Below are 14,068 nucleotides of genomic sequence, written 5' to 3'. Positions count from 1 at the left end.
TGGTGACAGCGATGCTGAAAAAGGGGGTCTTAACAGCCCTACATACGCGTCACCTCCAAAGTTGGAGTGCCCCCCCCCCCGGGGAGCGTTTAAAAATTTCAAAATGATCCCATTCAATTACACGTCCGACAAGGAAAATCCCCGAATTTAGTCAATTTCGAAGTCCGTAGTTGGTGGCTCACTTCCATGTCACCGGTAGCACCAGGTGCGGCGGTCAATAGCATGAAAAAACAGAGACGGCAAACCTGCTTAGTTGTGTGGCACGTATTTTGCGCAAAGAGAAGTGCACATAGTTTATTCGGTAAAGAACCTGTGTCTTGAAGAAAAGAAAAAACCGATTTCTGAAACAAAAACCTCTTTTAACAAGTTCATTACGATTGTTGATTTAAACTGTGAATTTTGTTCATTTTGAACAATTCCAACTAAAATTAACGATGGTGATTTACTCACGTGACGTTTCACCACTACACTAGTGGTTTCATCAGACTGAAAAACTTAGCTTAACAGAAAGCTATTTCCACAGCCCCGCACACCGACATCGCCTGGCTAATAATTATTTGGTGTAGCAGAGACATTAAAATGAATACACGGGATCGATACACGTGAATTGCTATGCACGATTTTGATATCAGACGAAAATCTTCGGATACTGGGTTAGAAAATGATGAATATCTCCCGCCATGATTTTTTTCTCAAGAAACCAGATTTGGTCTCATACACTTGAAAATACGTGTTGAACAGATATGATAGTCGTTAGCGTGCGCTTTGAAAATTGGCCGTGCGTTTTGAACTCAAAATTTGACCAAAACTCTAATTTTATATTGCGTTGGTCCTGTATGGACTACAGCGTGCAGCAGGCTATAGCGGCACTCACTCAAGTGGAGACAGTATAACCATTGACCGCAATGTCGTATACAAGCATACTCACACAGCGAGAAATCAAATACCCCGTCTATTGACAGTAGCCTGAGTCAGGTCACTTCGCTAATTATGCATGTCATAAGGTCCGAATAAAATGGCCATGGGTGGCTGTGGATTCAACCTACCATGGCGATTTCTACCATGAAGATATCGGGGCGATGTCACTGTGCCCCGGTAGCCTGCCACCCGCGTCTCTGGAAAAGATTATGTAGATGACGTGTTGGAAATAGTACGGAAAGAGGAAGTAGACAACCTAACAGAACACTTACACTCCATCGACCCTACCAACAGCGTCAAGTTTACCTACGAGCAAGAACAAGATGGTTCGATTCCCTTTCTCGACACCCTAATCACCAGAAAACCGGATGGATCAGTGAAACTCTGCATCTACCAAAAGAAAATGAACACTGACCAATATCTTCAGTTTTCCTCCCACCACCCCTTACATCAAATGCTGGGTGTTGTTAGAACGCTGCTAGACTAGACAGGAGTGACGCGTTAGTAACCGAGGAAGCGGACATACAAAAGAGGAGGTAACATCCGCGAAGCGTTGACCACGTCGCGGTTACCCGGACTGGTCAATCAAGAAAGTGAAAAAAAGACAGATCCACTCCTCTCCTAAGACAAAACTTTCCTCAAAACGAAAACATGCCAGCGAAAAAACCAAAGGCATGGTTGTGGTTCCCTATATAGAGGGCATATCCGAGCGAGTCTCCCGGGTGTTTAAAAAACACGGGTTTTCCACAGCCCTGAAGCCTCACCGTACCATCCGCAGTATGCTCGTTCACCCGAAGAATAAACTTCTCCCTCAACAAAAAGCGGCAGCCATTTATGAGATCCGCTGTGGTGACTGGCCCAGTTCCTACATTGGTAAAACGGGCCGCCCCTTTGGTATCCGACTCAAAGAGCACCAGAAAGAGGTGGAAAACTTGAATCAAAACCATTTACGTGAGCAAATCGTAAATCTTCTGTCACGGACATTCACAAATCTACTATCACTGATCACATGACAAATCACTACATCAATTGGGAGGACTCTAAAGTTATTGATCGTGAAGCCGACAAGAACGCCATGGCTGAAGCCATTTAGATCCGCCGAAAAAGACACGACACTCTAAACAAGGACGAGGGGGCCTACTCACTCATTTTTGACCAACTCATCACTCCCTCTACGGCGCATTATGTTGCCTATAAAAGGAAGCAGTCAGATGTGATGAGTTCCCAGTCGGATGAAACCACTAGTGTAGTGGTAAAACGTCACTAAAATCACCATCGTTTTTAGTTGGAATTGTTCAAAATGAACAAAATTCACAGTTAAAAACCTCGTTTGTCGATCAAGGATTGGAACCAGATTTTTCAATGAGCGCTCGTTGAACTGAGAGTTGATTTCGCAGCTGCCGCGAGGCGTCGTTCAATTTGTACACTGAGTGTCGGGGGAACATCAACGGCGTATCCGTGGCGAATCGTGGATCATCACATGGGGGGGCGACCATGATTGGGGAGGGCACCGGATCTGATTGGGGGCACAAGCCGTTTATCGGCAATTTTCCTCTGCGATTTTAAAATTTCAGATCGATTGGGGGCACGTGCTGCCCCTATGACGCTACGCTACTGGATACGACCCCTTTGTTTTTAAAACCAGATTGTACACAATTGACCCCGTTAGCCTTGTGCTACTTGCATACAACGACGGCGGAACATTTTGAAAGTCAGGAGCAGGGAGGTAAATAACATGTTACTGGCTGGGTATTTGACCGCACAGTTTATTATTTTGCCCACCCTGTAAATTCAACTTGCCCATTGCCCAAAAGTGAGTGCACACCAGTAAATTATTTCGCCCACAAATAATTGGCACCATATAGCCTAATAATTATAGTAAAACTAGTACGTAGGCCTACCAGTAATAGACTTGAAACATTATTTATATACATTGCTCATTTCAAGTCTTTGAGCATGTTCAAATAGGTAATAGTATTATAATTATAATTATCTAGTATACGCGTTATTTTTTGTTCATTACTTTTTACACCTTTCATGTATTTACTCTATAAGAATTGCAGAATAAACAATTTTTTAGTCGGGAAATAGGTCAATATAATTCAGGGTTGGCCATATATTGTCAAATTCTAGTTAATCCGGGTTGGGTGGAAAATACCGGGGATTACCAACATATACCACAGAGAGATGCCACTTAAGGCCACTCAAAAACCCCGAAAGTTTGTGAGAAAAAAAACCGTATGAAATAATGTGTTAATTTGGATAAAAAGTTCCGAAATGGGTTGAAGATAATTGAATGTTACAGGGAAATACTGTGGGAAATACTTGTAAACATTGAAATTCCTAGTAAATACCTTGTCAAATACTCGTTTGTCAATACTTTACATTTTAGAAATATAGTTTTGTTCGTAGTTTGTAACAGATTTTCACAATTGCGTATCAAACAATTTCAATACATTAAGAAAATGCCACTCATCCAATGATAATTAAATATATATTTCTTTAATCATTTTCGGAATTGATTTGTCTTAAAATTCTGACAGATTTGTAATTTCAGCACATATTAAAATACAAATACCAAAATATTATGAACGAATTCTATCACGCTTTAATTCCCTTAATTTGTTTGTTTGTTGTTGTTGTTGTTTCAAAGTAGGGAACCCGTTAGAAGCACTTCACTTGACAAAGAAGAAGAAGATGCGAGAAGTGATGGACATTTAAGCACTGCCAACTGACTTTCCATACAACATGTACTTATTCAAAAGTCCGCAATCACACAAACCGACACAAACAACAAAACACAAAAGAAACTTGAAAAACGACTCATTCACTCAAACAAACAAGCTAACCATGCTAACTGGTTAACATAATAAAAGTTACTTCAAAAAGCAACAATCAAATTGTACCAATGTCAAATTTTTTAAAAGCAATCACTCGCACCTGTAAGATTAGTTTAAAAGAATTTAGCGGTATTGTATTCAATCTATGATTGCAGACATACACAGGCGATAAGTACAACCTACTTGTAGTGCAGCGCGATACATTAAAAATGTTTTACCCTATTGCTATGGTAGTTAATCCGATTATTACGTCACTTCGACAGCGAATTAGGATGATTGTAGAACCAGTCAAGAAGAGCTAAGAAGGATACCATTCATAACTTAAGGGAATTACGCATTCTCTTATGTTTGGTGGGGATATTAAGCTCGATCACTAGATCATCGAATGTCTTAACAAATTTATAGCCCCGATCCAGATCAGCAACCGTATAAATACCCTTATTGTTGTTTCAAAGATACAGATTTGACATTTAGCAATTTTGCATCACATTGAATAGAATGATTTGTTGTTTTCTAGTTATCGCTGATTATGGTACATTAACTTTGTGAACTTAAAAAATCAAGAGTTCAGTGTTCCTTTTATTAATGTCAACGACACCGGATATATACTTATAGCCGGGACTTGTAGATCCGCGAATAACGGATAAGACTGGTGGCTGTCACGTGTCACCACTGAGCCAATCTCATTGCGTCTCAATGAAGTAACTATGAAACTGACACTACCTGTCCTGCTTTTCATGTACGTATAGAGTAGGCGTCGCAGTAAAACTTCGGTAAGAAATCTACAAAATTTGTCAAATTGCTGCTCAATCTTTGCGCATCAGATAAGTGCAATTCGGTGCAGATCTCTGTTGGCGCATCCCACTTCTTGACGTACAATTAACGAAGTCTATCTTCGTCACACCTTGGTGAGTCAGGTAAGTTAAGGCTCGGATAGCGACGTTTTAACGTATATAGTGGGACCGACCCCGGGAGTGGGATCCGAGAGCACATCAAGCTACATCAGAACACCAAATTGCATTTTGAATACGAGGAATGTCCTTCTGATATCAAATGATTTTGAAATTCACGATATAATAAAAGATTGTATGGCAAAGTATTTTAAAACAATTTACATATTTGACATTTAAAAGTTTAAAAAAGTAAATTGTATCCATCTATAATGATATCTTACTGCAAAAACATCTGATTGGACATGTACCCAGTCCGAAGCATCACCTCCAATCACAACCCTCTGCGTTTTCGCGCCAAGAAGTGTGAAATCCACGTATGGGTCACGTGAATGATCAGTGCTGTTACCAAGAAAGCCAACTCAACAAAAGCTTTCCTCAGCCGTAACTTCAGTCGCTGCCAACGTAGCATCAAAGCATCCAGCTACAAGACCTACATATACGACCTGCGGTTGAATATGCACCAGTAGCTAGTCTGGGAGCCACACACCCAAAACAGAGAAGCAGTGCACGTTATGTGACGTGACTGGCAACTACAAACGCACCTGCAGTTACAGCTATGCTAAGCGACTTGCGATGTTCCTCCACAGCCGACTTGCGATGCTCTACAAGATCAGATTTAACCTCGTGGATGTTAACTGGGATGATTCTGATTCTGGGAGTAGTTTTTCTATCAGTGAAAAACATGCTTTTTTATTCAACCAAAAACTGCTTTACAACGATTCTGGTATAACCTGTCGGCAACACCGATAGTTAGTTGATCCTCTTCTCATCCCCTTTTTGGGAAGGGAAGCCTTGGAATGAGAACAGAGGCATACCGACCGGGTGCAGGGAGTCCATGTTGGCCTCTGACTCGAGATCCATCTTGTCCAAGTCGTAATGTGCAATATATGCGGCGGAAGCGGGGCGGGGGACACGTTCTCCCTAAATTTATCCATAAGGGGGGGGGGGGGGTCCCCCTAAAATTCCTGATAGAAGACAAATTCAAGTTGTCCTGTGCATATTCCTTTTTAGCCCGAAAAACACGGTGTTTTGTGGCCAAAATTGAAAATGTTGCGCGCCCTGCACCTTTGTTTCCAATGGACATTTTATTTGTGAAATGTCATTGTACAAGGAATACATAAAAAAAAATTCCACATAGCCCCCGAATGAAAAGTATTTAATTATCTTTGTAATCACTCAAAAAGCATTTGGTGTGAATTTTACATCCGAACTAGAGGCTATTAATTTTTTTACGAGCCTTTTTATTTTACATGTAGAGCCTATGGGGTGACGATTAGAAATGGACGGCAATATTGAAAACCCTCATTTTGGGCCATTTTAGACACTAAAATGCCCATAAAAAAGAATAGCCTCTAGTTCGGATGTAAAATTCACACACAATGCTACCTGAGTGAGTACAAACATAATTAAATACATTTCATTCGGGGGCTATATCAAAAACAAAAAATGTCCTATACCCTAATGGTTATGAAACAAAGGTGCCTGGTCCAAAATACCAAACTTCACCTTCATTTTGGGCTAAAATATTCTGAAATAAAAAGAATCACGCGAAAATGTCCCGGTTTAAGCGACACTTATAGTACTGCCTTGCCACCGTGTATTGTGCAGTTCCTTTTTTAAACCTAAATAGCCCCTGTGCAGAAGTCAGCACTACAAGGAAGGAAGATATAGATGCATATGAGTCCATTTTGTATAGATGTGAATAATCAGTGAGAAAATTACTGAAGTAGGAGTTGTTGAAGCCCATAGTCAGTTAGGTTTTGTCTTATATACTAAGCAAACTCGCCCACTTCAATAGATATGCTTTTATTTCTTAATCTTTCTTTGCTTACTATGCTAATTTTACAATTGCTTTAAAATAGAAAAATTTATGGTTACAATTCAGCACATCACATCAAAGCTTCCATTGGGCGCTCCATTACTTTTTTAAAGGAATTTGTATCTTGATCTTCTTTTATTCAGGCCTGTTTTATTTTCCTTACAGCTGTCGTCATGAGCTCTGTCAATACTGTCATGCATACTGTAAGTGCTGTTCTACTCGCATGTGTCTTTGCCATTGGGACCCTGCAAGTCTGCGATGGGCGTGAAATCATTCTGAACGAGGACACGTTATTAAACACGTGCACTGATTCGTGCGGAGAAGTTCCCGTACTTAATGACCAACACGGCTGCATCACGATCAGCGGGTGTCGAACTAGTTCAAAAGGGTGGAATCGTGGCTTCGTAAGATGCGATTACTGCCAATGCACTTGCAAAGAAAATACAGCTATGAAAGATATACTGGTCGAAGACCAATTGATAGACATCACTGAGCCCGATCTTCTTGGTACTTGCACCAACACTTGCAATAGAGCAGGCCTGATACGGTCCGACTTTCGGTAAGTTATATGCCTATCGTTTATCCGTTTTTGTAAGAGGGGCGAACACTAAAGAAGACGAGAATGCAGATCCCGCATGCCGTCCGACTTTTTTAAAGGTCGGAGGCTGGGATTCTGTACAGTCGAAAAATTGGAGATCACAATCACTAAAAAGTCGCGAACTTGCGGCAATTGCCGAATTTTCACATACACGAGACCATAAACATGATAAACATGATAAATGCATGCAATTAACAGTGAGCGATGCTACATTTTGGCATCTAAATTGTTTTGAGTTCCATTAATGCAGTTTTATTGATTATTTGCACAATGTTTGTATAATTTTCAGGATAATTTTCTGTGTTCTTACTTACTTATGTCGACTTGTCTAGTCGGACTCCGCTGATGGCTCTCCACACAAATCTGCTCTGCATGCAGTTCCTAATGTCTTGTCTCTCTAGTCCAGTATCCTCGATTAGTTGCTTAATGTATAGTCCTTCCGTGGTTGTCCTCTTGATCTTTTACAATGCGTAGGCTGCCGCAGCAAAACTCTGGAAGCTCCCTTTATTTCACTTCTGACACAGTGTCCAGCAAATCTCAGCCTTTTTGTTTTCAGCCTTTCAGAGATTGGGGAGAGATTGCCGTATAGCTCCTTTTTGGTGGTGTGTGACTGCCAGGTAACATTAAGTGCTTTTTTTCGGTAGTCTTGTGTAACAACCATCAAGCGCCTACCTAAACTTTCAGGTAATTGTCCAGGTTTCTGTACCATACATCAGAACTGATTCGACTGTGGTGGTGAAAAGCTTGGTTTTAAGATTTCTAGGCAGGCTGCTCTTCCATATCTTGTTCATGCTGTTGCAGGCCCTCCATGACTGGGCTTTCCTGATGTTAAAATGCTTTTCACTGCTGCCAATCAAAACCCCAAGGTATTTGAAATCGTCAACTACTACAAGTATTCCGATTGGGGATGCAGCCATATTGCAAACCAATGCCTTGATTTTCTTGGCGTTCATGCTGAGACCGACTGTTAGTGCTGCAGTCTCAACAAGATGGAGTAGCTCTTCGGCATCACTGAGCATGCTGAGACTGTCGGCCAATAGTGCTATGTCGTCAGCGAAGTAGAGGTCTGTAATTGTTTGCGGCCCTATCCTCTCGTTTCCTCTTTTCTTGTTTTTAGTGTGAGCCCTAGGCGATCTTCATTCCCATGTAGTGCTTTCCTGAGAGCACAGTCGAGGACTGTTACAAATAGAAATGGTGCAAGTGTGTCCCCTGCAGTACTCCAGCCTGAATTATGAAGTCGTAGGTGATTCCATCTGGTGTGGTAACACGGGCAGCAGTGTTCTCATATGTGTTTCCAATAGCCACGAGTTTCTCTGGTACTCCATATGCTCTTAGAATGTCTAGCATTTTCCTTCGATGGAGGTGTCAAATGCCTTTTTAAAATCGATGAAGACCAGTGCTGCTTGCAGATTGTTTTTGTTAATCTCTTCAATAATTCTTCTCAAGGCCAGTATTTGTGACACTGTCGACCTTCCAGGCGGAAGCCATTTTGGTTCATTCGTAGTACATGATCCAGGATGGGACGAATTCTGTTGAGTAGTAGTCTGTTGTAGGTCTTTGCCACTATGGATGATAAACAAATGCCTCTGTAATTCCTTCCCTCTCTGAGATCACCGCTTTTTGGAATTGGGATGAGATTGAGGATTGACCACTGCTCGGGTTTCCTACCATGCAGTAATGCCTCATTACAGAAATAGAGTATGATGTCATCAAGCATTGCCAAGGTTGCATCACTTCAAAACTTTTGGTGTGATTTCATCATCACCTGCACATTTTTCTTCATTGATGACCTTCTTTGCTGCCTCGTACTCTTCCTGATCGAAAGCACCTGTTCGCATGTCAAATTCCCAATGCACCTGCTCTATCGGCTCATCCTCCTTGGTGATGACTGGTGGATTCCCAAGTAGCTGCTGTAAATGGGAAAACCAAGAATGCAGTCTCTCACTCTCCGTGTCCCCTTTGATCTGACTTTGTTGGCAGTTCTCCTTCCACTGATCTCATTTATCAGATCCCATGTGTTCTAATTCTGATTATTTTGTCTTACTTTTTCCCGATATTCCAACTATAGGGGTTGTCAAGAAGTGAGGGACTGCCACAAGCAACGTAACGGATGGACAAAGGGCTTTTTCAGGTGCGATCACTGCACGTGTCATTGCATTAACCGCAAACTCGCCAGTCAATATACCTTGACGAACGTTGAATACGACTTGAGCGAGGCCGCTACGTTAGAAGGTGCACCGTTAGCTCTCGCCGAAACCATCGTTGAGGTAGGTAGGCCCTGACATTATAGACTGGGGGATCAACCATGCGTTAGGCCTATTGAAAGCATGCGAGTTCAAGAAAACGGCGAAATGGGTTGGATTTTGAGCATAAGACGTGGTGACACCGTTTTGGCGAAAAGTATAGGTTTGTAATTGTGTGGTTAAAAGCACAGTTTTACTGTGTCAGGCCCTTGGCGGTCCTTGGCGGTACAGGTCTTATGCATTTGGAAGAAGCGAGCTTTTTAATAAACATCAAACTGATCAGTTTGATACTAGACTGCATTATCGTAGTGAATAAAATAATTATTGCATGCGAAGCCGTGATGGTGGTATAACGTTAAGGCCGAGTTTTAGGCCTTCGAATCAGTGAAATTAATTAGTGCCAACATTGTAAATGGGCCCTGATATTTTATCAAAACCAATTATATTTTGACAGAACGATGCCAACATAGAGCAAACGACTACAAGAGTGTTGACCTTCACTACTACCCAAACTACAACTATGTCATCGAGCTACTCATTGGAGATGGGCCTTATGGTGACAGTCGAAGGAACCGCTGGAGTACCCGGTGTAGCGAGCGTCAGTACTTCGGTTAGTGCCTCAATAACTACAGGCTTCGAGTATACGGCCGGCAGCAGCGAGAAGAAAAGCATATCTGACAGTTTGGAGGCGAGTATCAAAGTTCCGCCTTATTCGTCGGTAATAGCCCTTGCTACCGGCCGCATCTTGAAGATCGATGTTCCTTACTCGGCCGACCTAGTGACCACATACGAAGACGGATCTACACAAACCAAGCAAGTAACAGGAGTCTACACTGGCGTTGAGACTACCCGTTTTCGAATCCAGTACAAAGACCCAATAGCCATGAACGGCACAATAGCCCGTGTGTAAACAGTAACGGTGGCGTAACAGTTGTCAGTTATCACTGGTGTGCATTATTTTGGCCCGGTATGATCGCTGGCGTATACGTATACTGGGCAATTGGTCTGTAAAATTTTCCCGCTGACATGGCTGGCCTGCTGCAAAAAAGGGGCCTTGTGATTTACATTATTTGGCCCTCAGAGGGAGGGTGGCAGACATGCCCGGTTGCCATCGACCGCCCTGGGGGCTCACTCTCACACAAAAGTGCTACCCACCCGCGTCCGACCACCTCTGAAATGCACCCTTAATGGCGAATTTGCACATAACCAAATTGCACCCCTTAATGGCGTAACACATGCAAAATCCTACCCTAAATGGCGTAGCACATGCAAAAACTATACCCTAAATGGCACGCAACTGAGAAATATCTAATTTATAGTGGTGTAAACATGAAAATGGGCTAATTTGATACCCCAGGTGTTTTTTGTTGTTGCAGACCTAGAAAACATGCACAAAGGTAACAAGAATCAATTAAAAAGTGGTAATTTTTATCAAATTAGTGCAAACTCACTCGGACAATAACATTACTAACCTAAACGTGTAAGGATTTGGCTGAAAAAGGACCCCTTAATGGCGATGCCTTCTGAAAAAGTACTCCTTTTTCAAAAAGACGTCGACGACGGCGCTGTATGGTAAAAAACATACCCTTTTAGACGCTTTTCTTGGACACGGGTGCGTAGCAAGTCAAGTAGTGAGTGACCCCCTGGGATCGACCGATTCAACGCCCTCCAAACGGTGAAAGATCACATTTTCTCGCGCTTCAATTGAGCAAATTCCTGATTGAAAATAAACTCCTTTATGAATTCCAATCTGGATTCAGAGGATCATATCCAGACTGGACTATTCAAATGCTATGATGTATGGCATCACATCCAAAGATCTGAAGAAACTTCAATCACTGCAAAATAGAGCGGCACGGATTTAGATAGGTGACTCTAGGTCAACTCCATTGGCTGCCTCTTGAATCCCGGATAGTTTCAAACTCATGTTGCTCGCGTATAAAAGTATCCATGGACTACTGCCGTCTTATCTCACTGAGCAGTGGCGTAGATTTCTTTTTGACATTGGGGGGGATGGTGTTGAAAAAAATTCTTGAAGAATAGTGAATCCAGCACCTTTTTGCGACAGAATAAGTTGATGTTTTTAATGCGCGTGAAGCGCGGGAAATATTTTGCTATTTTGAAGCTAAACTGATGAAATATGGTGCAAAAGTTGAATAAATGCGCGCAAAGCGCGCGAAAATTTGCACTTTGGGGGCTAAAATGGGCAAATGTGAGATAAATTTGGTCAGAAACCTATATTCAGGCGTCAACATTGGGGGATGATTGTATGGGGCATCCCCTGGCAAAATATTGGGGGATAAATCCCCATCCCCCCCCGGGATCTACGCCTATGTCACTGAGTATCTCATTCATTATGTTCCATCAAAAGAGAATTTGAGATCTGGTGACGACAAGTTAGGCCTACGTCTTGCCATACCGCGCACAAAACGAACACTTGGTGACAAAGCCTTCACGGCAGCTCAGCTGCTCCGCGCCTTTGGAACTCTTTGCCCATTCACATCCGCCAAAGCCCTTCCATCTATGCAGTTTTAAGTGGAAAAGGGGGGGTTTGAGCGATTTCTTAAAAGAAATCTCTCAAAACCCACCTTTTTTCCAGTAAGTTTTAATTTTCTTCTCGCCTCATGATAGTGAGCTTGTCACCTGTTTATTTATGTTTTTATCATGTGTAGATTTAATTTGTAGCTTAAAAGTGCGCGCATTTTTTTACCATGTGCAATGCAAGTTGTAAAGCTTCATAAAATGCTGTCTAATTATAATAATACTCAACTGACTTGCCTCATTCACCTTCTAGATCATATAAGGAAGGAAACTGCTGCTGGCTTCTATACTGGGATGGCTTTATTAGATATCCAGAAGGCATTTGACAGTGTTGACCATATAAAACTCTTGTATACCAAATTGTCTGCCGTGGGTGTTAAACCCACAGCCTGGTTTGGGTCTTATATTTTTGATCGTAAACAAATCGTTCAATTTGATGGGGGGTTGAGTCCTGATCCTCTTGCCATAACATGCGGAGTACCCCAAGGTAGTATTTTAGGACCTCTATTATTCCTATGCTATGTTAATGACATGACCAATTCTGTTAATTGCATTATGTCACAGTATGCTGATAATAGTGCTTTGATATTCCGACGAAACTCCAGAGAGAATCAGTCGTGTTCTTCGTGATAATTTGGAGAGCTGCAATAAATAGCTTATACAAAATAATCTCTCTACACACAGGCAATACAGAACTGATTCTCTTTGGATCGAAGCGCAAAGTCAATAATGTTTCTGATATCCTTAGCAATGGTCAAATAATTGTTTATCTCGGTCTAGAACATAATCAGTTTCTTTATGGTGAGGGAATTGCAACCAAAATTGTGAAACAAGTTAACTCTCATTTGAAATTCCTCTGCAGACAAGCAATTTTTTTTAAAATCTATATTCTCCTGGTATTGCGCCATTTCTAAACATCAATAGATCAGATTGCAGCGTGCTCGGAACAAAGTTATCGGATTTAGTCTAGGCAACGATTACCATGATTACATGTCATTAACAAAGCTGACTTTCAGAGTTTAGGCATTTCAAATATTAGGACAAGGGCTGAGCAGCTCCATTTGAATTACGTTTTTAATATTTTTTATGATGTTTGCCCAAGCTTTATGAACGAAACCTTTGTCAAATTAACTTTAAAGTCCCCAAAAATTGAAGCAGCAAATTCTGCTTTTATCGATGCAAAAATAATGGGAACAAACTTCCTGATGATGTAAAATTGTGTACTACAAAATCAATGTTTAAAAAAGATGTCAAAACCTCAGGTTTACGAGACCTGTGACTTAAGGGTGTTTTGGAATGGCAGGTGAGTCAGGGGTCAAAAACAAAATTGTTACCTTTTTGACCTCAGCACATGTGTATGTATGATGTTAACAAAACAATACGTTAAAGTATCATTTTTTAATGTTTTTTGCCATAAACAGTATCTTTTACAAGCTGCCACTATTTGTACCGGGGGCGTGTCTGTTGTCATGTCGTTAACAGACGGCCAGACCTTGACTAATATATATTTTGGCTTTACATTACGCATTGCTTAAAGCAATTATAGTAGCCTTGGCCCAAGGCTTTGGGTCTATAAGTCACAGGAAAGCACACAATATAGGCCTATTGCTTTATATGCCCCCCCACGTTGTGTTGTCTCATAACTCTGGTCAAATCCAGCTTGCAATAAATATAGGTCTAAATGTGCTGATATTACCTCATGGAGGTTTCTTTAGTGTTTACATGTCAATGGTTAGCATTGCACATGGCACCACTTTCCATACTGTTAGATTACATACATGTAGGACCAAAAATAGTGTACTCACAAGTTTTAGGAAACTGACCAAATCATAGATCCAAACTCAATATCCTACAATTGGTCTTAGATTACATGCATGCAGCTGTGGCACCAAAATAGTGCCCTCGTAAGTTATACCTTTTATATCTTGTTTGGAAGATTTTGAACTTAATAATTTTGGTATATAGGCCTACATGAATTTTCATTTTTGATGATTCATTGACACTACTTCATAAAGTAGGCCTACTATGTTAACTGTAGAGCCTATGTTAAATACAAAATAATAGGCCTATGATATCTTGATAATGATAATGTCGCACATCCATTTTAACTTTAGTAATTTAGGCATAGGCCTATTATAATACAGTCTACATGAATT

At 41.2% G+C, this 14,068-nt stretch overlaps 1 protein-coding gene across 1 annotated transcript; it reads left to right on the top strand.

Annotated features, from left to right (window-relative positions):
• The first annotated feature begins 6,743 nt into the window (after window positions 1-6,743).
• LOC140171315 (natterin-2-like) lies at window positions 6,744-11,625 on the top strand. Its single transcript, XM_072194551.1, has 3 exons — window positions 6,744-7,089; window positions 9,197-9,395; window positions 9,826-11,625. Exons 1-3 carry the CDS (start codon window positions 6,980-6,982, stop codon window positions 10,279-10,281), a joined length of 765 nt encoding a protein of 254 aa, XP_072050652.1. The 5' UTR covers window positions 6,744-6,979; the 3' UTR covers window positions 10,282-11,625.
• Window positions 11,626-14,068: the final 2,443 nt, after the last annotated feature.

This window comes from Amphiura filiformis, chromosome 15 (genome assembly GCF_039555335.1).
Source record: "Amphiura filiformis chromosome 15, Afil_fr2py, whole genome shotgun sequence".
Taxonomy (NCBI): Eukaryota; Metazoa; Echinodermata; class Ophiuroidea; order Amphilepidida; family Amphiuridae; genus Amphiura; species Amphiura filiformis.
Note: the sequence above shows the minus strand (reverse complement) of the source record. Positions and strands in the feature narration are given on the sequence as shown.